This window comes from Taudactylus pleione, unplaced genomic scaffold (assembly GCF_031769625.1).
Source record: "Taudactylus pleione unplaced genomic scaffold, aTauple2 ptg000573l, whole genome shotgun sequence".
NCBI lineage: Eukaryota > Metazoa > Chordata > Amphibia > Anura > Myobatrachidae > Taudactylus > Taudactylus pleione.
Window position 1 is genome coordinate 5,788,498 of NW_028284975.1, and position 25,137 is coordinate 5,813,634.

The 25,137-nt window shown below is 49.0% G+C and overlaps 1 protein-coding gene across 2 annotated transcripts in view; it reads right to left on the reverse strand.

Annotated features, from left to right (window-relative positions):
• Positions 1–25,137, reverse strand: part of CENPE (centromere protein E) — a 123,898-nt gene that overhangs the window by 98,589 nt on the left and 172 nt on the right. For both annotated transcript variants that reach the window (XM_088453245.1, XM_088453244.1), the window contains exons 2-7: positions 9,000–9,085; positions 8,415–8,504; positions 8,183–8,301; positions 7,897–8,016; positions 6,981–7,062; positions 5,867–5,934 (exon numbers count right to left, since the gene is read on the reverse strand). In XM_088453245.1, the coding sequence (XP_088309371.1) occupies positions 5,867–5,934; positions 6,981–7,062; positions 7,897–8,016; positions 8,183–8,301; positions 8,415–8,504; positions 9,000–9,085 (565 nt within the window). The remainder of the gene's footprint in view (positions 1–5,866; positions 5,935–6,980; positions 7,063–7,896; positions 8,017–8,182; positions 8,302–8,414; positions 8,505–8,999; positions 9,086–25,137) is intronic.

Here is a 25,137-nt window from a genome sequence, read left to right on the forward strand (position 1 = left end):
CAAGGTTCGTCTGCCAGAAGGAATAATAGATCGGAGTAAAAAACCAAACGAGGCCAATCCGGAGCCACTAGGATGACGGTGGACGACACTCGTTTGATCCGCTTGAGAATCCGAGGGAGAAACGGAAACGGTGGGAAAAGGTAACACAAGGCTGTACGGCCAAGGGATCAGTAAAGCATCTGCTCCCACCGCTGCCGGATCCATGGTCCTGGAGCAGTAGAGGGGTAGTTGATGATTTATCCGTGATGCCATCAGGTCTATCTGTGGTTTCCCCCATCTGCAAACAAGTTGATGAAAGACCTCGGGATGAAGGGACCACTCCCCGGGATGAAGATCTTGACGACTGAGGTAGTCTGCTTCCCAGGTGTCGACTCCCGGAATAAACACTGCGGAAATGACCTCTACGTGTCTTTCTGCCCACAGAAGGATGCGACTGGCTTCTCTCATTGCCAGACGACTGCGGGTTCCTCCTTGGCGATTTATGTATGCCACTGCCATGGCGTTGTCGGATTGTATCCGACCCGGAAGTCCTCATAACAGAGGAGCAGCCTGTATCAAAAGCTCTGTAGACTGCCCGCAGTTCGAGAACATTGATGGTAAGAGGGATTCCTGCTGCGACCAAAGCCCCTGGAAGTGATCGTCCAGAACCACAGCTCCACATCCGCGGAGGCTGGCGTCCGTGGTGACCAAGGTCCAATTCCAAATTCCGAAGCGCCGACCCGCTAACAGATGCTCCGTCCAAAGCCACCAGAGCAAGGATATGCGGGTCCGGGGAGACAGACGCACCAGCCGATGCATCTGTAGGTGGGACCCGGACCATTGAGACAGAAGATCCAGTTGAAAAGTTCTGGAGTGAAATCTGCCGAATTGGATGGCCTCGAAGGAAGCCACCATTTTTCCCAGGAGACGGATGCAAAGATGCACAGACACTTTCCTGGGTCTGAGCACCAAACGAACCAGCTCCTGTATGGCTATGGCCTTATCCCTTGGCAAGAATATACGAAGCAGAACAGTGTCTAGAATCATTCCTAGGAACTGAAGTCTCTGGGACGGCATCAACTGAGACTTCTGGAAGTTCACAATCCATGCGTGTTGAATGAGAATCTGATGTGTAAGGGACACTTGGTGTAAAATGACTTCTGCCGTCGGAGCCTTGATGAGTAAATCGTCTAGGTACGGAACTATCGTCACCACCCGAGAGCGCAAGTAAGACACCATGACGGCTATCACTTTGGTGAATACCCTGGGAGCTGACGAGAGACCGAACGGCAGGGCCTGAAACTGGTAATGAGCTTCCTTGATGGCAAATCTGAGGAAAGCCTGGTGAGGAACCCAAATTGGGACATGCAGATAGGCGTCCTTGATATCTATCGACACCAGAAACTCTCCTGCCTCTAGTCCCGCAATGACTGGAGAGACTCCATCTTGAACCTGTGAAATGAAAGATACTGGTTCAAGGATTTCAGATTGAGAATGGGTCTGACTGACCCATCCGGTTTCGGAACCACAAAAAGGTTTGAGTAAAACCCTTGTGGTCTTTGTGCAGTGGGAGCCGCAACAAGAACCTCGGCCAGCAAAAGTTTCTCGATCGCTTGACGCAAAATTAGTTGCTTCAAGGGATCGACGGGCAAACCTGTTGTAAAATAACGCACAGGAGGAGTGAAAGCGAACTCGATCTTGTATCCTTGAGATACCAGATTCCGAACCAAGTGTCTGGAGACGTCCGTCTCCAAACCTCCGAGAAACGCTGGAGACAAGTCCCCACCTTCGGATTTCCGAGATGGGATGGGAGCCCGTCATGCCACAGGCTTGTCTGCTAGCTTGGGATCTGGACGGCGGGCATTATTCGCTTGACGTCCTCTAGCACGGCCTCCTCGCCCCGCTGAAGACGAACCTCGCGATCGTCCCTGAAATCTTGCAGATGCTCGAAAGGAACGAAAGGAAGGTCCCCTAAACGAGCGACTCGGAGGAGGTGCTGATGAGGGTTGAAAAGTACTCTTACCTCCAGTGGCCAGCGAGATCCACTTGTCCAGCTCTGGACCAAATAAAATATCGCCTGTGAAAGGAAGAGCTTCCACTGCTCTTTTTGACTCAGCATCCGCTTGCCAGGCACAAAGCCAAAGTGCCCGGCGAGCAGAGACCGCCGAAGCAGAAATCCTAGCGTCTACCTGGCCGGTATCTCTGGAGGCGTCTCCCAAGTATACTGCAGATTCCTGAATATGTTCTACCAAGGTAATCGTTGTAATGTTGGATTTAAGACCCTCAGTCAATTGTTCCGCCCATTTTTCCACAGCCTTGTTGACCCAGGATCCTACCAAGGCCGTATAAATGGATTTCAAAGTGGTTTCTAATCTCCGCTCTGAGGTTTCCTTCAATGTAGTAGCTCCTGGAACAGGTAACGTGTTCTTCTTTGACAACCGAGAAACCGAAGAATGGTTCTGTTGCTAGAAAAGAAGGGTGAGATGTGCTAGGTAGATCTCTGGCGGCCTCCCGTTCCCTACGGGAAGCGGCTAATTCAGAAGAAAGATCCGCCATGACCCCTGCCAAACTATTTATGAAGGAGGGAGTGACAGACTGCGTGCTAGCACTCTCTGCTTCACACGTCTCGCACAGGGAAGACCCTTCGGAGCGAGCATGGGTAAAAAAAATTTCCTGCACTTAGTGCAGGCAAACAGCTTATGTGAAGCAGCTTTTTCTGTCCTGGATGTCATCATGTACTCAGATTTTTTTCACCACATACAACTCAGGAATGCAGAAGGAGTATAGGGAGAAGCAGAATTTCAATAATAATGCTACTCAAGTTTGGGAGCACACAGAGCAATAAGGGAGGAGCAGAATTTCAATAATAATGCTACTCAAGATGCAGACAGAGCAATATAGGAGGAGCAGAATTTCAATAAAAATGCAGCTCAGTAACAGGGGCAGACAGTGCAATATAAGGGAGGAGCATAATTTCCTTAATAATGCTACTCAATAGAAACCAAAAGGTAGTCAAAACTACCTTCTGTAATTACAGACCCCTTGTAGAAGCTGTCAGTCTTCTCCCCCTCCGATCAGTGCCTTCAGGGAGCCTCTAGCTCTACTGAGGCACCACTCCCTTTCAGAGCGCGCCAAACTAGCCCAGGCAGTGAAGGAGGAAGAGGAGGAGGGACCTATAAGCTCCACCCCCTTTCCTAATGGCCGCCGCTATTATATGCGCGCGGCTTACACTAAATGCATTCAGTCTTCTCCCCCAGCCGCGCTGACTGCGGTGGCCAGCGGCATGACCGCCCCCAGTGATAAACGTGCCGGTGCCTTTTACACAAGCACCGGCACGCACAGGTAGGACCGCCACTATGCAGAGCGCGCCTACCTAACAGCCAGCGCTGGTGTTCTGCCACAAACACCAGCGTGGCACTGACAGCCGCGCGCTGTTAAAAAACCCAGCAGATTATTTACACCTCTCCTGCTAGTCAGGAGAGGTGTGCATACTTACCGGGCTGCTGCGGCCAGAGCGCTGGGCAGTGAGGGGAGAGCGGGGACCCGGACACAAGCCAGTGTTAGCTGTGGCGGGCCCCGCTGAGTCTGATGACTCCTTAACTGCCAAAAAGCAGCCTCCCCTCCATAGGGTGACCGGACACAGGCTGCAGTAGCCGTGTGGTCCCCTCTCTGCCGGCTCCCACGATGCAGGCAGACTGTCACAGCCAACAGTCTGCCTGTCCTCTTGCTTGTTTCTGTTATTAAAATTAATATAATATAATTTAAGGGCTGGAGACAGCCCTGTGCACCGGCTCTACTCGGGCACAGTCTAAAAACTGGGGCTGATGGGGCATAGAGGGGGAGGAGCCAGTCACACTTGTAGATTTTTAAAGTGCCAGGCTCAACTCAACCCATCGTCTATACTCCACTGTCATGAAGCTCCAGTGTCCCCTAGTGGATGAAGGAGAAACCTTAATTAACAACGTGGTTTTAAGTGTCACAATTAAGGTTTCCATGTTAACTGGACTAGTGTGTTCTTCCTCTTGTAAGGTGACAGCTCCAAATAAGAACCTTGCTGAAAATCATCCTCTGCTTGAGATAAGACCTCGTAGTCAAGATTCCTTTGAGTGGAATCTGGGGAACACAGATGCTGGGATATGAGGGAAAGGCAGAGAAGCAAATAAAGAAAAAATAAAATAAAATAAAAAAGTAAACTAGCTGACACTCCGCCCTCCCTTATACACCCTCCCCTTAGCTCCTCAGTTAACGGACTAGCAAAGCCAAACCTTAAGAGTGAGGGGCATCACACACACAGGTTGAGCTGTATGCAAAACCTTACAAGCAAAATTTGCAGGAGGTAGAAAATATTAAATCTGGTAAACATGTTTACAGAGGACCAGGAGAACTGACTGCTGAATTGACCAAGAAGCACTCTCAGCCAGAGTTGAGTGTGCCCAAATACGATCAGGAATAGACTCATCCAAAGCTACATAAGTCTGTTTGATAGTTGAAGTAATCCAACAAGCAATAGACTGCTTTGACATTGGCCACCCTTTTTTCTTTCATAAGTGTCAAATTATTAAGACAGTTTGTCCTAGGCAAGCATCAGTCTTCTCCACATACAGTATATACGAACTGCTTGCCTTCACCCGTGCTGGTAACACTCTCTCTGTTGGAACATCCCTGGATAAATGCTGACCAAGCGCCACAGCTTCTCAATCTGCACAAAGGGCTTCTTGCTCCTTACTCCCTTTAAAAAGGAGTTTGACAGAACATTTAAAATGTATAAATGTACCAAATGTACAGTTTGCTGCTCATCTTTGGGGGAGGGGTCTGTCTCCATTTGCAGACATTTCGTCACCACTAGTGGCAACACTTACAGAGACAAAGATACAAGACATGAGAATGTAAACATTAAAAAGACCCCCCCCATTTAAAAAAAAAAAAAAAAAAGCAAAAATTAATGCTAACTAACACACACACACACACACACACACACAAAAAGCCTCAGGACTCAGAGGTATTCAGAACAGAGCAGTAGTCTTCCTTTTCAATTAGTCCCGGAAAGCATCCGACAGTCACCTGACCAGACAGACTTACGGGAGTTGTGTTGCAAGATGGAGGTCACGTCTGTGAATGGCTTTCTCCATCATTAAGGTAACCAGAATTTCCCAGTGCCGCTTGCTTCCCTGCTGAGGGAACCCGAAGCTTGTATAAAGCACACCGGACCATATGTTTTGTAAATATGCCGCTCAGCTACCCAGTGTTACCCAAGTAAGCTGTGGCAGCTGATAAGTATAAGCTGCACCATTGGGAGAGACTTAATAGAAGCATTTGGTCCCAGAACACCCGTGGATGTCTGACGACCCTCTTCCAATGCCCGGAGTGGGAGACAGACATTGGCTACCAGCACTGTCCTAATGCCCGCTCCTCCACAGCCTGATCCCATAAGGGGATTCAGGCACCTAAATTTAAGAGAAAAAAAAAAAACCACCAGCCCTAATGCATCTTCATCTCTCTCCTGCAGGAGCTATGTGAAGGTATTTAAAGGTGGGGGGGAAATGTCAGCTTGTTAACCTCTTTAGTGCCTGCTCTTCGATCTCTTCCTAGCCTCATACCCCAGGGTCAGTGTTCCCCAGATTAGGATGAAGAAGGAAATTCAGCTGTTGGAGCAGCTAAACAAAAACGTGACCAGCACCACAAAGAAAAAACTGGCTGCTCTGGGCAGGTGGCAAAGTGTAGGAGAGGAGGAGCATGTGCTGTCTAAACTTAACTCTTTGTGCCCAGACTTCTCCAGCACCAGCTATACCCCAGTGTCACCCATGGATGAAAGAGAAAACACTACAAATGAGAGAGAAGCCACGAACTAAAAAAAATTAAATAAAAAAGGCAATAGAAATAAACTTACCATTCTAAAAATGGTATGCGAACGGCTGCTGCGGTCATTCATCTTAGTCTCCCCATAATGTCTGTTCTCTGCAACATAATATGAAGGATCCAAGTTAATACTTAAATCCAAATTCATTATAAAAAAAAGAGGCATATAAATAGAATATATGCACGCAAATGTTAAATATTGCAGTTATTTTCTAATTTTTAACTCTCGCCTCTATTCTTGTACTGGGCCTGGCTGACTCCCTCAATTTGTACCTCCAGCTATGCGTCAATAGTCATTTTGTGTTGGCTAGGGTCTGTATTAATCTGACCTGGATGGCCCCAAATGGTTAACATTTCCCTCCTGGCTTAGTTTGGTTAATGTAAATACCTCATGATTTATGTATTGTAAAAGCGGCAATGCCCCATTAAATATGATGGGTTTGGGGCATATGGCAATCCTCTCTCTAGTTATGCCCTGGACTCACACCTCCCAGCACCATGATTTTGCCTCGGTCCAATGGGTATCTCTGCTACCCTTATTTTATTTTGTTCTCATACGGCTTTATAATTGTCTCTTGATATGCTCTTTGTCACTATGTTATTATGTGATATGACTGGAAGCTCCTCCTGGATCATTCTGCCGCTTGTGATCTTCACTATATATTTTGTTTGTGCTTGATTCTGTAACCAATTACTGTTTCTTTGTACCTTTAGTTCTATTTGTTTATTTCTCTCATATAAAAACCTCAAAAAGACACTCAATTAAAAAAAAATTGCAGTACTAGCATGATGAAATTAAATTAACGTTATATAGCGGTTGTGCCCGACAATGCAAACTTGGCAATTGACACATCTGGGCAAAATAAAGACCCCGCCATACATGGTGAAAGAGGCATCATTTAAACTGCGTTGATTGCTCTACCTAACCAAAAAAGGTACGATAATCATGCAAAAGCCAGCAAAGCAGTGTTTAGTCCATTACCAACCACTAAAGTGCACTGTGTTGGCAGCCTCAGTTTTGGCAATAAATACACCGTTTAAGAGTAAATTATTTTGCTGCTCCATATAAAAACACAGAATATTTTGAGTTCCTTAACAGGTTTCTGGAAATTATACTACAATACAAGCATAAAAAAGGTTCTTACTTTCGCCCTTTTTGATCCATTTCAGGACATGTTCAGGAGTCCTAACAATTTCTTCTGTCAAGCTGGCAACGTATACATTTCGCTAAAAAATAATATTGTTTCTATTTAATTCATTAGCTTGAAAAATTAAATATGCCTTTTGCTTTGTGTTTAATTGCTTTTGCGCAATTTTAAAATACAATTTATTGTACCTGTAGTGCATCTTAATACATGAGAAACAGGTTGAGTGGTCTACTAAAATTTTAAAACACATTTAAATTTTCCAATACATTAATAACTGGCACAACTAATCAATGTGCAAAAAACAAATAGGTGGATGCGCAACAAGTTTCAGAACAGCTCTGGTTAACCACAATTTGGAATATGCTTACAAAATGCCACTGGGGTACTGACAAGTCAGGTGACGGGTCAGAGTGACTGACTGACGCAGTCTGACCTATGAATTCCAGAATACTCAGGGTTTAATGTTTAGAATCTAGGGCAGAGGTTCCCAAGTTCTGCCATTACAGTCCAAGTCTTAAGGCTACCCATGCTCGAGTCCAGATGGTTAAGTCAAATTGACTGGAGGTACTAATTTGAGGCACCTGTCAGGGGTCGCCAATATTTTTTCCCCATATCCTATTATTTGGGACAAAAACACATAGGGTCCATAAGACCACAGACCTATGTTCTCGCCATTGCGGGGTGAAAGAAACTGCACTTTGTTTATTTTCCGGGACACATCAGGTCCCGAAACAAACCCACGATAATTGCTGATGTCGGACGGCACTTCGGGGCTAATTAGATAGCCCCGCGACGATCCATTACCAGAGCTATTTTAGCGCTAATTGGATACTGCCCTAAGAGTGCAGCTAACAATAACATTTAATGCAGAATCAAAGCCAACAACCAGAATGAAAATACAACTTTCACATACATTGAAATCTTCTCTAATCTCCAAGGGCTTCTTTTTCCCATCATCACATAGGAGGTCTGTGACAGTTTCATTGTAAATTTCCATGTATGACACTCTCAACAAAAACTCTCTGTCTGGTACCTAAAGAAAGAAATAAAAGAAAAGAAAAGCAAGCACCACACACTTGGCAATATTTGTGTACTTTAAGTGATAATATGCCCTTTCATTTATTTTCTGAAAAGCTAAATAACAATTGGCTTAGTGTTTCAGGTAAAAATAAAAAAAAAACATTGCATAGAACCCATACCTTCTGGATAATTTGAAATACTTCTTGAACTGCTCGAGGTATTATTCCAAGATTATCCGGTGTACCCATCATAGTATAGGTTTTACCAGACGATGTCTGGCCGTAAGCGAAGATGGTGCCTATTATGGAAATAAAATTGTTACATGCACCACCCCAAAAAAAAAGCATAGTTTTAAGATATTTTCTTACACATTTTGTCTAAAATAAAGTGCCAGTGATAATGTTAACTTACCATTATAGCCCTGTAGGGCAGAGCGAATAATGGGAACGGCCACTTCCTCATAAACCTGAGACGTAGTTTCATCAGAATCAAAGACCCGATCTAGAAAAGTGACCACAGAAAGGGTAACATTTCTAATCTGTCAGCAATCAGAACATCAAAAGCTTGTCTGGATTTAGCATTATATTGGTGAAAGAAGGAGCAGGATGTAGCTCAGGACAGCAGATAAGTATCTTTGGTTTGAACAGACTGCAATAACATCTGTATACACTAGAGCGATTTTTTTTTATCAAACCGACAAACTGGACAATTTTCTCCTAGTGGATAGTCCCAATAGTACCAAACTCTACAATTTTAATGAAAAACCTGCCGAATTTCAGGAGCATGGATAAATAATTTGAATATGTCTGCCAACAAAGATGATAATATAAAATCAGAGGAAATAGGGTCAGATTATAGGCAAGTTTGAATGATTGGGTAATCGACACCAGGCGTTGTTGGATGTTTTATCATGCTTGCACACTACACAAAAATCATCCCGGTATCCAGATTGACCCTATAATTGTATATTGTGAAAAAGTTACACATGGTGCTTACCAAAATTAAAGGTTTTCGTCCCATCTATCTGGGATATGGTAGATTTTTCAGCCTTCCATAGTAGAGTCCCTTGTTCTCCTTGCTCTCTGTAAATTAGGACATAGAACAGTTAAAAGGGGATAGTCACACAGATCAGATTATACTCAAACAAAACAACGTAATCCCAAATACTTATTTATTAACATTTATTTGTATAGCGCCAACATATTCCATTATGCTTTAGATTAAGATGCTGCAAATGAGCCCAATTCCTAGATCAGGGTGGAGCACCACAGAATACATAAAAGCAACAATGCATTCTGGACCCTCGTTTTAGGTAATGACAGAACTTCCTCCCCATTTTCCCATGGCCTATGAGCTAGTCACAACCGTCTGGAGTTCAGTCCTCCTCCACCTTTGCCGCTAATTGAATTGCTCACTCTCGCAAGTGTTGCCTGGATCTCATTTTGTACTCTGTTCCCCTTAACACCATGACCCTTTTCTTTCTGTACCCACTCCCAGTTTATCTTCACATAATACCCAAACAGGGTGGGGGTGCATTACAAATATAAAGTAATGAATATAAATCAGCATTATTCAATTTAATTGCTGGTCATACACAAATAACTATGGCATACTGCAAAATATGCCTTTACATAATATGAGATATGGTAAGAACTTACCTTTGTTATCTCTGTATCTACGAAGTCCATAGGGTTCCACAGGATACCTTGGGGTATAGGTGATGACGTCAGGCATCGGGCACCATAGAGTTAAGTTTTCAGCCTCCCAGGATGGACTAGGGTCCCCCTCCTATACCCCACCCCCGAGCCAAGGCATCTCAGTTACGTACCAAGCCATAGGCCGGAGGAGGAGAAGGAAGAGAGAGAAGAAAGATCTGGAGACACACAAGAATCACATTCTCACCAGAGGGAGACGGAAAAAAACCGGTGACCAGAGAAAAGCCCATCTGCAGCACAGGTGCGACAGGGCGGGAGTCCTGTGGACTCTATGGACTTCGTAGAAATAGAGATAACAAAAGGTAAGTTCTTACCATATCTCATTTTCTACATCAGGGTCCATAGGGTATCCACAGGATACCTTGGGGATGTCCCAAAGCAGTATCCTTTATGGGTGGGGTCGCTCCTGTGCTGAAAGGAGAATCTGCCGCCCAAAGGAGGCATCCTGAGAGGCAAAGGTGTCAAAAGCGTAATATCTCACAAAGATATGGACAGAGGACCACGTGGCAGCCTTGCAGATCTGGACTGCAGAGGCACCACGTCGAGCCGCCCACGAAGAACCCACACACCTAGTGGAATGTGCCCTCACAGAGGAAGGAACCGGAAGGCCTTCATGAAGATAAGATTCTGCAATAGCCACACGAATCCAACCTGCCAAAGTTTGCTTTGAAGCAGGCCAACCCTTCTTACGGAAGCCATAGAGAACAAACAAGGCGTCCGACTTCCTAAAAGAAGAAGTGCGGTCAACAGAAATCCTTAAGGCCCGCACAACGTCCAAAGTGGCCTCACCCACTTAAAGATCTGGTGAATTAAAAGCCAGCACAAGGATTTCCTCGTTGATGTGGAAACTTGAAACAACTTTCGGAAGGAATCCAGGACGAGTGCGCAGCACCGCCCTGGTCCTATGAAAAATCAGAAAAGGGGGTCTACAGGAGAGAGCCCCCAAGTCAGAAACACGTCTGGCCGAAGCAATGGCCAGAAGGAATATTGTTTTAGCTTTAAGCCATTTAAGGTCCACGGAGCCCAGTGGTTCAAACGGCGGGTCCCTGGAGAGCTCTCAGGACCACAGCCAAATCCCAAGGAGCCACCGGTGGAACAAAAGGTGACTGAATGCGAAGAAAACCTTGCATAAAGGTGCGCACATCAGGAAGCGCAGCAATCCTACGATGGAACCAGACTGACAGGGTAGACACCTGCACTTTCAGGGAAGCAAGGCGAAGCCCATGGTCTAGCCCCGCCTGTAGGAAAGCCAACACTCTAGACAGACGGAACTCCTGAGGGCATAACCTCTCGGTCGACACCACTGGAAGAACGTATGCCACACACAATGGTATATCCTTGCAGAGGATGGCTTCCGAGCTCTTAGCATGGTTTGCACCACAGAGTTGGAAAAATCCCTGGACCTTAACATGGCCGTCTCAACAGCCACGCCGTCAAAGACAGCCGAGCCAGGTCCGGGTGAAGACAAGGACCCTGTGATAGCAGGTCCGGTCGCGGCGGCAACCGCAGAGGAATGTCCACAGACAGACTCTGGAGGTCCGAGAACCAGTACCGCCTGGGCCACTCGGGAGCTATCAACAGGAGTGTACCCCCTTCCTGTTTGAATTTCCGGATTACACGCGGAAGAAGGGAAAACGGAGGAAAGAGATAGGCAAACTGGAACGTCCACTGGACGGACAGAGCATCCACCAGAGACGCCTTTTTGTCTCCTGTTCGAGACCCATACACCGGTAACTTGTTGTTGTGCCGTGACGCCATGAGGTCTATCTCTGGAAGACCCCACCTGTCCACCAGAAGTTGAAAGACATCCTGGTGCAAAGACCATTCTCCCGGATGTACGTCCTGCCGACTGAGAAAATCCACTTCCCAGTGGAGGACTCTCGGGATGAATACTGCTGATATAGCCGGGAGATTGCGCTCCGCCCGGACCAGGATGCCGGACACCTCTGCGAGTGCCGCCCGACTTCGGGTTCTTCCTTGTCGATTTATGTAGGCCACGGTGGTGGCGTTGTCCGACTGGACCTGCACGGGGTGACCTTGGAGAACCCGATGTGCCTGCTGGAGAGCATTGAAAACCGCGCAGAGTTCCAAGATTGGAAGCTCCTTTTCTGCCTGAGTCCACCTGCCCTGGAACAAGTGTGGACCCGAGACAGCTCCCCAGCCCCGAAGACTGGCGTCCGTTGTTAACAGGACCCAGTTCGCCACCCAAAATGGGCGACCCTTGTTGAGGTGGGTCGTCTGCAACCACCAGGCTAGAGACAGGCGAACCTTCGGAGTGAGCACCATCATCTGGGATTTTAGACTCTGAGGCAGTCAATTCCATTTGGACAGGATCAATTGCTGCAGAGGTCTGGAGTGAAACTGGGCATATTCCACCATGTCGAATACTGACACCATGGAGCCCAGCAACCTCATCGCCGAGTGCAGAGACACTCGGCGACACTGTAGACAACTGCGCACCCTCAACTGCAAAGCAGAGATCTTTTCCACAGTCACAAAGATCCGCTGCTGCCTGGAGTCCAACAAGGCCCCGAGGTGCAGAATCCTCTGAGACGGGATCAGAGTGGACTTTTGCCAGTTTATCAACCAGCCGTGACGTTGCAGCACTGCAATCATCAGACTGAAGCAGGCGGCCTCCCACTTTGGGATCCCCCAAAGGGAGACCCGGACCGTCAGGCCGCAGGTTTATCATCTGACTTAGGGGCCGGACGTCTGGTACTCCAGGCCTGTTTCCTGGGCTTGGCCGATTTCTTGGGCCCAGCCTGATGGGGAAAAGGCTGTGCTTTAGGCCTACCCTGGGCCCTGTAAGGCCGATGTACCAGAACTTGAAGGGACCGCAGCAGACGGGAGACATGCAGATTTGGCTGTTGCCATCGTAGCTACAATTTTGTCCAGATCCGGACCAAATAGGAATTCTCCATTAAAAGGCAAAGCTTCTAAGCCCTTTTTGGAATCAGCGTCCGCTTTCCAAGATCGCAACCATAAGGTGCGACGAGCAGCAACAGCTGCAGAAGAAATCCTAGAGGTGAGGATACTGATATCCAAGGCCGCTTCATTGATGTAAGTGGCCGAACCCCGGAGATTGCCCACCAACTCAGCCTGTTCAGCCGAACAGTCAGAGTCCAAAGACGCCTCCAAACTATCAGCCCAGCGCTCCATAGCTCTGGCTACCCAACACAGCCATAGCCGGTCTGGATGCCCCCCCCCCCCACAAGGGAATAAATGGAATTTAGCCAGATTTCCACCTTGCAGTCCGTAGCATCCTTCAAGGAGGACATGGAAGGCATGGGCAAAGTGGCACTTCAGACTAGGCGTGTCACAGGAGAATCCACCTGTGGAGGGAAAAATAATTGTCAGCAAACGGATAAGCCACGGCTAAGCGCCTCTGAGGCTGATACAGTTTTCCGGGGTGTTTCCACGCCTCCTCTAAATGGTCTACCAACTGACCCGAAAGAGAAAACACTGTGGCGTCACCCTTAATATCCTTGAAAAAGGCATATTTGGACTTGGACACCCGGAGGATCATCATCCTCAATAACTAAAGCCGTGCGGAGTGCCCGAATAAGGCCAGGAATATAAACCTTTGACTTAGCGTTCGACTCTTTAGTATGGAGAGGTTCTTGGTCAGATAGATCCAGAATCTCCCCATCACCGGACGTCACGTCGTCATCCTCATAAGGAGCAGACAGAGACGCCACAGGCCGCAACACAGACTCCCCTTGTAACACTTCCTACAAATGCTGTACTGAATTTGTCAGTGAATTAACCCACGCAGGCTCCTGTGAAACCTGGGGAGGGGAAATAGGGAGACTGTGGGGTACCATCAGTTGTCTCGGGAAACCCTGCATGTGTGACGACACCACTGACTGCTGGGGCAATCCCATCTGGGAAAACGCAGGTGGCGGAGCTAACTGGCCCACTAAAGTTGTAAGCACCTTAGCGAAACAAGCCCAGGGAGGTTCCTGTACCGGAGCCGTGACAGTAGTTGGCCGCACCAATAAATAACACTGCCGTCATAGCCCCTCCGCATTACCCTCCCCCTCCGCTATTGGTACATTGCACTTAGTACACAGAAGCAGGAGAGGAAATTCACTCTCAGACATGATGGTAAGTATGTTACCCCTCTCACTGATACTTGTTAGTATAGTGGGAGAACCACCCTGCAATCACCGCACCGCAAGGGCTTTAGCAGAGTAAGAGCAGGGACAGTAAAATGGCTGACAGTAGACAGTGAAACTACAGGCAGCAGACGCTAGCAGAAGTCACATACAATGCAGAAGAAATCAATCCCTAGACTATCAGCGCTGTTTCTCAACTGCACAGAGTCTGGTAGGACAAAGCGCTGCAAACAATGACCTTAAGACAACGGAGAGGTATGCTGGGGGACCCAGACCGCGATGCCACCGATCAGCATCTTCCAGCAGCGTTCACCATGCAAAGATGGCCACCGAGGAGCAGAGAGGAGGCCGGCCTGGGGGAGGAGAGATGCCACAGGACCAATCGGCACCGCAGAGAGGGCTGTGTGCAGCGGGGGAGGCGCTGGCTGTATACAGGGAAGGCGCGCTCCCCTGGCATGCAATTAACCCCTGGGACGCCGCAGCGCTTGCTGCTCAGCTGCGACCCGCTGTCCCAAGGGGGTAGTGGAAGCGCAGGTTAGTACCTGGCTCCACGCTGCAGTGAGCCCCTGCCTGGGGACTGTGGACCATGTGCTCAGCAGGGAGCTACCGCGGGACCTCCGCTGCTTACCTGCTCCCCTTGAATCCAGCCATGGTCCGAAGCATCTGGGGTCACCGCTAGCCGTGACCCCAGATACTTACCAGCATCCCCGGATCAGTACCGGCGTTCTGGTACCAGCGGGGTGTAGGGGAGACGGCATGGACGTCAGCAGTGACTGTCCATGCTGTACTCCCAGATGTGCAGCCACAGCTGCCTTGAAGAAACTTCAGGGGCTATTCTTAGCCCCCCTCTAAACACGTGCTCCGACTCCGAGCCAGGCACCAACGAAACAGATGCCTTGGCTCGGGGGCGGGGTATAGGAGGGGGACCCTAGTGCATCCTGGGAGGCTGAAAACTTAACTCTATGGTGCCCAATGTCATCACCTATACCCCAAGATATCCTGTGGATACCCTATGTAGAAAGTTGGGTTATGTTTTATTATCTTTGAATGCATGTAAAATTTCACCGGTTTTAGTTATGTACAATTATATAGAATAAAGGATTAGTGGTGTTTTTTTTTTTTTTTTTTGGGGGGGTGCCGGAGACAACACGTACAAGCTACAGAAAGGTCAGAAAGCGTTCCTTAATAGTGAATTCAAAGTAATAAAAAGCAAATCCTCATTCATTGGATTTTGCACAGCGTGCATTATTATAGAGCACTCACTATTTATTACGTTCTCTGTAAATAAGACTCCTCTTATTTAAAATGAACACACATTCAGGCCCATTATTATTCATTTTGCATTTGAAATCGGAAGTCCAAATGTAAGTGAAAACGCAAATGGTTGATATTGTTTCAGGAGTCATGCCATTGCCCTGTATGTGTTAACTCCAGTTAAACACATTGGGGTCAATTCAATTAGGTGTGACGTTGGTCCTGAAAGCTGTTCTTGTGGCAAACTTGCACTGCGATTTTCAGTTGTAATTCAATTGCATACTCGCATTGCTTTTTCAAAGGAAATTCAAGTTGTGTGTGCACCCCCCTAAGCAAGTGAAAATAATAATGCACTTAGAGCTGTGTAAATATAATTTGATCAATAAAGATGTCAGTTTAAAGGTGAATCTCTAAAATGTTCAAATAGTTAAATGTGGGGCAGGTGTGTGGAGGTGTACATGATGTGGGGCAGGAGTGTGGAGGTGTACATGATGTGGGGCAGGTGTGTGGAGGAGTTGTATTGATATGAGAGAGGTTTTTGAACTTGCAGATGGGAGCTAAAAGTTTATTCCGACTTTAAACTTTTATAAAAATGGCAAAATCACTAAAAGCATTTTCCTGTACCCCCCCCCTCCCCCCAGGGTTCACAAAATACACACTACAGCAAACTGGGGACCCAGATTTAAAAACGGATCAGGTCCTGTAGGACCAGCTGGCTCTGTTTGTGCTACGGCGTTCCCCCCCAGCCAATGGCCCTCGCCACATGACTCCTGACTGAGTCTGTATGCACTGCCCTAACAACTCTTTCCCTATATGCCCCCCATACTGCCCCTGCTGCCATCTACACTTGCCCCCCTCTCTATCCCCAGTGCTGTCCCAGCTGCGATCCTGACCAAGCTCTGCTCCTAACCCCCTCCTTAAACCCCCCCCCCCAGTACTGCCTTAGCTGCTATCAACCCTGGCCCCCTCCCTACACCCAGCACTGCCTGTCCCTAACCTCCTCCTTGTCCGCAGTACTGCCCAGGCTGCTGTCAACCCTCGCCCCCTCCTTCCCCAAAGAACTGTTTGCCGCTAACCCCCACCGTATCACCCCCCCAAAGTACTGCGCCAGCTTCTATCTACCATTGCCCCTCACACAACATGCCCCTAGTACCCTCCATGTCGCATCAACTGTCTGCACTTACCCCACCCTACCCCGAGCCCTGCCTGCCCTTACTCCCCTATAGCTGCAGCTCTACCCCAACTTCTTCCTGCCTTTACCCTCAGCTCTACCCTAAAGCTGGCCACACACTAGACCAACTTACATCCAACCAGCCAACTTGTTGATTGGTTGGAGTGAAAATCTGGTAACGTATGGGAATAAATGATGATCAGCATTGCTCCTAAATGCCAGAAAACAGATGAAAATGGTCATTCAGACAAGTTTGTTAAATGTTTGATCTAAACTACTTGTTCAAACAACAGTTTTGGTCCATTTTACAGCGTTTGGGAGCAAATTGCTGATTGTATTCCTTACCAGATTTTCATTCCAACCAATCAACTAGTTGGCTGGTTGGACAGATAATCTTTAGATGTGTGGCCAGCTTAACTGCTATATACCCCCCAGCACAGTCCCAACTGGAGCCTGCCTTCAACTGTCATAATATGTAACGGGACCCTGAAAAAGCTGTGTAGGACCCCAATTTTTTAAAGTGAGGGGTCCCTGGGACCCACTATTTTTTCCGCTCACTGCGATCACTGTCCCCAAAACACTTGCTTGCTATCATTTTCAACCATTATTAAAAAGTGCAAAAACAGCCATTTGACACCATATAAAAACCTCCAGTACTTTTCCCATGAAAGTTCCCCTCCTTTTCCTGCACTTCTCCCAGTTCATTTTTGTACAAAAGGTCTGCAAACCTTGCCGCGAGTAGCATGAATTGCCGTTTCTAATTGGATTTAGTGTTTCACTGGTGCAAGTATTAGTGCCAAGTTTTATGAAACTCACATTCACAAACTCGCACCTAATTTAAATGATCCCATTCAAGTAGTGTTAAGAAAACCCATGTACGAACACCAACACAATATACCTAAAATGCAAATAAACACAAGATCATCATGCTTGAGGAACAGTGTCCATGCTGTATCATACAACCACGTGCCAGTCAAGCATACTCTGGCCACAATCCAATTAGGTGCAAAGGGGCAGAGCTGCCATTGCAACTGCACCACAATTCGCCCCCATCACAGCCCAATCTCATTCTGTAGTCACACATTTGTATGGAGCCCTGTGGGGCTGTGAACAGAAATCCAAGAGTACATAAGTACTGTAAGTGCAGCATAAATCCGGACTTGCCCCCATTTGTATTAGCCCCCTGTGTGGACTATTTATACTCTTTCTTTGGAGGGGGGGGCAATGCAATGCAAGGCAGCACACTTATCACCCAGTTAGGGAAGAGCTGACTCCACAAGTTTTCCCCTCACACCCTAATGCTGACAGACGCGATGCGCTGTTCCGGCATGGCACCTTGAGTTTAATTGAATCCCCCCCTTTGTCGAGGATTATGTATACACACAATATGCATTTTTCTCAGTTTTTATTAAGGACAAAAAATATGAGATATGGTAAGAACTTACCCTTGTTATCTCTATTTCTACGAAGTCCATAGGGTTCCACAGGATACCTTGGGGTATAGGTGATGTCAGGCATCGGGCACCATAGAGTTAAAGCTTTCAGCCTCCCAGGATGCACTAGGGTCCCCCTCCTATACCCCGCCCCCGAGCCAAGGCATCTCAGTTTCGTACCAAGCCATAGGCAGGAGGAGGAGAAGGAAGAGAGAAAAAAAGATCTGGACACACACAAGAATCACATTCTCACCAAAGGGAGACGGAAAAACCGGTGACCAGAGCAAAGCCCATCTGCAGCACAGGTGCGACAGGGCGGGAGTCCTGTGGAACCCTATGGACTTCGTAGAAATAGAGATAACAAAGGTAAGTTCTTACCATATCTCATATCTTCTACTTCAGGGTCCATAGGGTATCCACAGGATACTTTGGGGATGTCCCAAAGCAGTATACTTTAAGGGTGGGGACGCTCGTGTGCTGAAAGGAGAATCCGCCGCCCGAAGGAAGCATCCTGAGAGGCAAAGGTGTCAAAAGCGTAATACCTCACTAAGGTATGGACAGAGGACCACGTAGCCGCCTTGCAGATCTGGACTGCAGAGGCACCACGTCGAGCTGCCCACGAAGGACCCACAGACCTAGTGGAATGAGCCTTCACAGAAGGAGGAACCGGCAGGCCTTCATGAAGATAAGCTTCTGAAAATCGCCATACGGATCCAGGCTGCCAAAGTTTGCTTTGAAGCAGGCCAACCCTTTTTACGGAAGCCATAGAGGACAAACAAGGCGTCCGACTTCCTAAACGAAGAAGTGCGGTCAACATAAGTCCTTAAGGCACAATATCCAAAGTGGCCTCACCCACAGAAAGGCCAGGTGAGTTAAAAGCCGGTACAACTATTTCCTCGTTAACATGAAACCGGGAAACAACTTTGGGAAGAAATTCAGGTAGAGTGCGTAGCACTGCCCTGCTCCAATGAAAAATCAAGAAAGGGGGTCTACAAGAGAGAGCCCCTAAATCAGAAACACGTCTGGCCGAAGCTATGGCCAGAAGGAAAACAGTCTTAGCTGTTAGCCATTTAAGATCCACTGAGCCCAGTGGTTCAAACGGCGGTTCCTGGAGAGCCCTCAGGACCACAGCCAAGTCCCAAGGCGCCACAGGTGGAACAAATGGCGGCTGAATTTGCAGAACACCTTGCATAAATGTGCGCACATCAGGGATTGTTGCAATCCTACGATGAAACCAGACAGACAGAGCAGAAACCTGCACCTTCAAAGAAGCAAGGCGAAGCCCATGGTCTAGTCCCGCTTGTAGGAAGGCTAGCACTCTAGACAGACGAAACTCCATCGGTGCATAACCTCTCGGTCGACACCACTGGAAGAAAGTATGCCACACGCGATGGTATATTCTCGCGGAAGACTGTTTCCGAGCTCTTAGCATGGTTCGCACTACAGAGCTGGAAAACCCCCTGGACCTCAACATGGCCACGCCGTCAAAGACAGCCGAGTCAGGTCCGGGTGAAGACAAGGACCCTGTGACAGAAGGTCCGGTCGTAACGGTAACTGCAGAGGACTGTCCATGGACAAACCCTGCAGGTCTGAGAACCAGTGCCGTCTGGGCCATGCGGGAGCTACCAACAGGAGCGTCCCTCCTTCCTGTTTGAATTTCTGGATCACTCGCGGAAGAAGGGAAACCGGAGGAAACAGATACGCGAACCGGAACGTCAACCGGACGGACAGAGCATCCACCAGAGACGCCTTTTCGTCTTTTGTGCGAGACCCGTACACCGGCAACTTGTTGTTGTGCCGGGACGCCATGAGGTCGATCTCTGGAAGACCCCACCTGTCCACCAGTAGTTGAAAAACGTCCGGGTGCAGACACCATTCCCCCGGATGAACGTCCTGGCGACTGAGAAAGTCCGCCTCCCAGTTTAGCACTCCCGGGATGAAGACTGCTGATATGGCCGGAAGATTGCGCTCCGCCCATACCAGGATTCGGGACACCTCTACGAGAGCCGCCCGACTTCGGGTTCCTCCTTGCCGATTTATGTAGGCCACGGTGGTAGCGTTGTCCAACTGGACCTGCACTGGGTGACCTTGGAGAACCCGATGTGCCTGCTGGAGAGCATTAAAAACCGCTCGGAGTTCCAAGATGTTTATTGGAAGCTCTGTTTCTGCCGGAGCCCACCTGCCCTGGAACAAGTGTGGACCCGAGACTGCTCCCCAGCCCCGAAGACTGGCGTCCGTTGTTAACAGGACCCAATTCGCCACCCAGAACGGACGACCCTTGTTGAGGTGGGTCGTCTGCAACCACCAGGCAAGAGACCGGCGAACCTCCGGAGTAAGCACCATCGTCTAGGACTTTAGGCTCTGAGGCAGTCCATTCCATTTGGACAGGATCAGGTGCTGCAGAGGTCTGGAGTGAAACTGGGCATATTCCACCATGTCGAAAACCGACAAAATGGAACCCAGTAACCGCATCGCCGAGTGTAGAGACACCCGGCGGCTCTGCAGACAACTGCGCACCCGCTACCGCAAGGCAGAGATCTTTTCCCCCGTCACAAAGATCCTTTGCTGTCCGGAGTCCAATAAGGCTCCGAGGTGCAGAATCCGCTGAGACGGGATCAGGGTGGACTTCTGCCAGTTTATTAACCAGCCGTGCCATTGCAGTACCGCAATGGTCAGGTCCAAGTGGCGTAGAAGGAGCTCCGGAGATCCTGCCACTAAGAGAAGGTCGTCCAAGTACGGCAACATGCGGACTCCCTGCAGCCGCAGGGAAGCCGCCATGACCGTCATCACCTTGGTGAAAACACATGGTGCTGTCGCCAGGCCAAAAGGTAACGCCCGGAACTGAAAGTGGTCGCTGCGGATTGCAAACCTGAGGAACTGTTGATGGCGCAAAAGAATAGGGACATGCAGGTAAGCGTCCTGTATGTCCAACGACACCATATAGTCCCCAGGTTCCAGCGCCAGAATGATGGACCGCAGGGTCTCCATCCGAAACTTCGGTACCCGCAAAGACTTGTTGAGAGATTTGAGGTTGAGTATCGGACGATACGACCCATTGGGTTTCTGCACCAAAAAGAGATTGGAATAGAAACCCTGGCCCTTCTGGGAGAATGGAACGGGCACTATAACTCCAGCCCGGAGCAAAGTGTGCAAAACTTTCCGCAGTTCCAAGGCTTTGTTCCGGTCTGATGGTAGACCCGTGGTGAAGAATTGAGACGGGGGTCTGTGCCGGAAGGAGAGGGCGTACCCGTGATAAACGACCTCGAGAACCCAAGTGTCCGTCGTGCTGACCGACCAACTCCGGGCGAACTGCATCAGGCGGCCTGCCACTTTGGGATCCTCCAAAGGGAGGCCCGGACCGTCAGGCCGCACATCTGGCTTAGGAGCCGGACGCCTGGCACTCCAGGCCTGCTTCCGGGGCTTGGCTGATTTTTTGGGGCCAGCCTGTCGGGGAAAAGATCGTGCTTTAGGCCTACCCTGGGCCCTGCAAGGCCGACGTACCTGAGCTGGACGGAACTGCAACAGACGGGAGACATGCTGATTTGGCTGCCGCCAACGTGGCCACAATTTTGTCCAGATCTGGACCAAATAGGACTTCTCCGTTAAAGGGCAAGGCTTCCAGGCCCTTCTTGGAATCAGCGTCCGCCTTCCAAGATCGCAACCATTACGTGCGACGAGCCGCCACAGCAGCCGAAGAAATCCGTGAGGTCAGGGTACTGATATCCAAAGCCGCTTCATTAATATAAGTGGCCGAATCCCTGAGATTGCCTATCAACTCGGTCTGTTCAGCCGAACAGTCGAAATCGAAGGACGCCTCTAACGTATCTGCCCAGCGCGCCATAGCTCTGGCAACCCAACAAATGGCCATAGCCGGCCTAGCTGCCCCCCCCGCAAGGGAATAAACGGACTTTAGGCAGATTTCCACCTTACGGTCCATGGCATCCTTTAAGAAGGACATGGAAAGGCATGGGCAACGTGGCACTTCGGACCAGGCGTGTTAAATGGGAATCCGCCTGTGGCGGAGATTCCCACTTGGCAAAATAATTGTCCGTAAATGGATACGCCACTGCTAACCGCCTTTGAGGCTGATACCGTTTGCCTGGCTGTTTCCACGCTTCCTCTAGGTGGTCCACTAATTGCCCCGAAAGAGGAAACACTGTGGCATCTCCCTTAACATCCTTGAAAAAGGCGTATTTGGATTTTGATACCGGAGGCTCCTCATCCTCAATAACTAAAGCAGTACGGACTGCACGAATAAGGCCAGGTATATAAACCTTAGACTTAGCGTCCGACTCTTTAGGACGGGGAGGTTCCTGGTCAGAAAGATCCAGAATCTCCCCATCATTGGACGTCCCGTCGTCATCCTCATAAGGAGCAGACAGAGACGCCACTGGCCGATTGTGAGGCCGCATCACAGACTCCCCTTTCAACACTTCTGACAAATGCTGTACAGAGCTTAACGAATTAACCCACGCAGGCTCATGAGAGACCTGAGGAGGGGAAATAGGGAGACTGTGGGGTACCATCAATTGTCTCGGGAAACCCTGCATGGGTGACGACACCACTGACTGCGGGGACAATCCCATCTGGGAAAACGAGGGTTGTAAGCGCTTTGGCGAAACAAGCCCAGGGCGGCTCCTGTACCGGAGCCGTGACCGTAATTGGCCGCGTCAATGAATAACACTTCCGACATAGCCCCTCCGCGCTACCGTCCCCCTCCGCTATAGGTACCTTGAGTGTAGTACATAAAAGCTGGAGAGGAAAGTCACTTTCAGACATAATAGTAAGTATGTGACCCTTCTCACTGATACTCGTTAGTATAGTGTGAGACCACCCTGCAAGCACCGCACCGCAAGGGTTTTAGTAGAAAGATCAGGGACAGTGAAATGCTGACAGAAGAAAAAGAAAGTACAGGCAGCAGACGCTAGCATAGGTCACATACTATGCAAAGAAATCAATTCCTAGACTATCAGCGCTGATCCTCAACTACGCAGACTCAGAGCCTGGTAGGACACAGTGCTGCATACACAGACCTTAATCCAACGGAGGAGAGGTATGCAGGGGGACCCAGACCGCGATGCCACCGTTCATCAGCGTCCAGCAGCGCTCACCATGCTTCTTCCAAAGATGGCCACCGAGGAGCAGAGAGGAGGCCGGCCTGGGGGAGGAGCGCTGACACAGGACCAGTCAGCTAGAGCAGAGAGGGCTGTGTGCAGCGGGTGAGGCGCCGGCTGTGAGACTGGGAAGGCGCGCTCCCCTGGCATGCATTTAACCCCTGGGACACCGCAGCGCTACCACTATGCCACGGTCCGCTGTCCCAGGGGGGTAGTGGAAGCGCAGGTTAGTACCTGGCTCCACGCTGCAGCCAGTCCCCAGGGAGCCACCTGCCTGGGGACTTAGGACCATGTTCAGCAGGGTCCCACCGCGGGACCCTGCTGCTTACCTTGTAGTCCCCCTTGGATCCGGCCATGGTCCCAAACATCTGGGGTCACCGCTAGCTGTGACCCCAGATGCTTACCAGCATCCCCGGATCGGTACCGGCGTTCTGGTACCGACGGGGGTGTAGGGAAGACAGCATGGATGTCAGGACTGACTGTCCATGCTGTACTTCCAGATGTGCAGCCACAGCTGTTAAAACGAAAACTTCAGGGGCTCTTCATGGCCCCCCTCTAACAGGTGCATCCGACTCTGGCCGGGCACCAAACTAAACAGAGGCCTTGGCTCGGGGGCGGGGTATAGGAGGGGGACCCTAGTGCATCCTGGGAGGCTGAAAGCTTTAACTCTATGGTGCCCGATGCCTGTCGTCATCACCTATACCCAAGGTATCCTGTGGATACCCTATGGACCCTGAAGTAGAAATTGTTTATTCACACATACACAAATAAAGACAAACGTTTAAACAGGCACTGTGCAGCCAAGCAGACAACATGTTTACAAGCAGCTGTTTTAACCAAGTGCTCGTGCTGATGTACTCTGCACACCTTTATCCAAGGTACTGTATCAGAAGTTGCACATTGTATTTACATGCAGGTCCCACATGTGCACCCTATGTTTATTTTGGGGGCAGACAGATGGCAACCAAGGAATAGAAGCAAAGGCAACAGCACCAACCAGGGTAGCTTTCCCAGGCAATACCTTCTGTATGACACTATCACACACACTAACACCACTCACACACATTCGCACTCCTGTGGATATTTGCGTACTTTTGAAAAAGCATTTCTGGGAGATTGTGAAAGCACCATGGCGTTAAAGTGGACGTGAACTACTACATCGGAGGCATGCCATAAACTTTATTTACACCCAAATGTAAACAGGCCCCAAAGCAGTTAAGCGAAGTACACACTGAAACGATGTTGGCACGATATGTCATTTCCGGCCGAATCAGAACGACGTAACGGCAGGATTGCTCTATGTGTAGGTCCAAAATGTGACATCGTCCAGTCGGCCATGCTGCACATCCAACCGAACAATATTGCAAGCGGCCCCGTTGTAGATAATGAAGGACGGAACGAGGTATTGTTCTGTCATTTGTTACCTTGTTCTGATGTGTACTCAGGATCCAATAGGTCAGCCCAACATATCTGCTGGGTACACATCGCTCAGTATGTACCCAGCTTAAGATGTACATATTGATGAAAACACACTGATACACAATACATGCTCAAGCCCTGAAAAGCATTACAATGGCTTCCATATAAGTGGCCAAGAGAAACCTTATATGAAAATGCATGTAGCCATAAGGATCATTGGGGAAGATGTATGACCCGGCAATATGGGGGTTTAGTGGTATCAATGCACAATAAGTGCATTGAAAAAACTTCTCCATGTATTAATGTGGGGTTGGGGGGGTAAATGATCGGCTGCTATCTACATGATAACAGGCAGATGTGCCACCCAATGTATGAACGGTCTTTGGCACTGACCATTCCAACAGCTGCAGCTATCATTCCCAGCCAGGAACAGCACTGTCCCTGGCTGCGGTGGCCATGCTCCAGGCTATGCACGGGAGATCTCGCAATGGTTGAGATAGCTTACGCACGCCCAGTGGAGTCGGCCAGGCGAGACAGCGCAAAAGCACTAGGCAGACACGCTGTGGGCTCTAGCAGCGATCATTAAAATACACTCCCCCATTGTGCCTTATAACCAGTGCAGGGTGATGGCACCGATTATACCATTTGAATGTATACATCTGATATTTCCCCCCAAGTATATAACAGCTACATAATGGTGGTAAGGTGCAATCAGGGAGACTCCTGAAATAGCAGCAATCAGGGAGAGTGGGCAAGTATGCGCCAGTGTAAGTCCCAGGAGGTCCCTCCGCTCACCCTGCAGGTTGGAGATGAGGGTGGAGGCAGTGTGCTGCGGTAGTGAGCCGACATCATGTCAGTGTGTACCCAGCGCCGGCCGCAGCTAGTGAGGAAACAAAACACTTAACCCTAT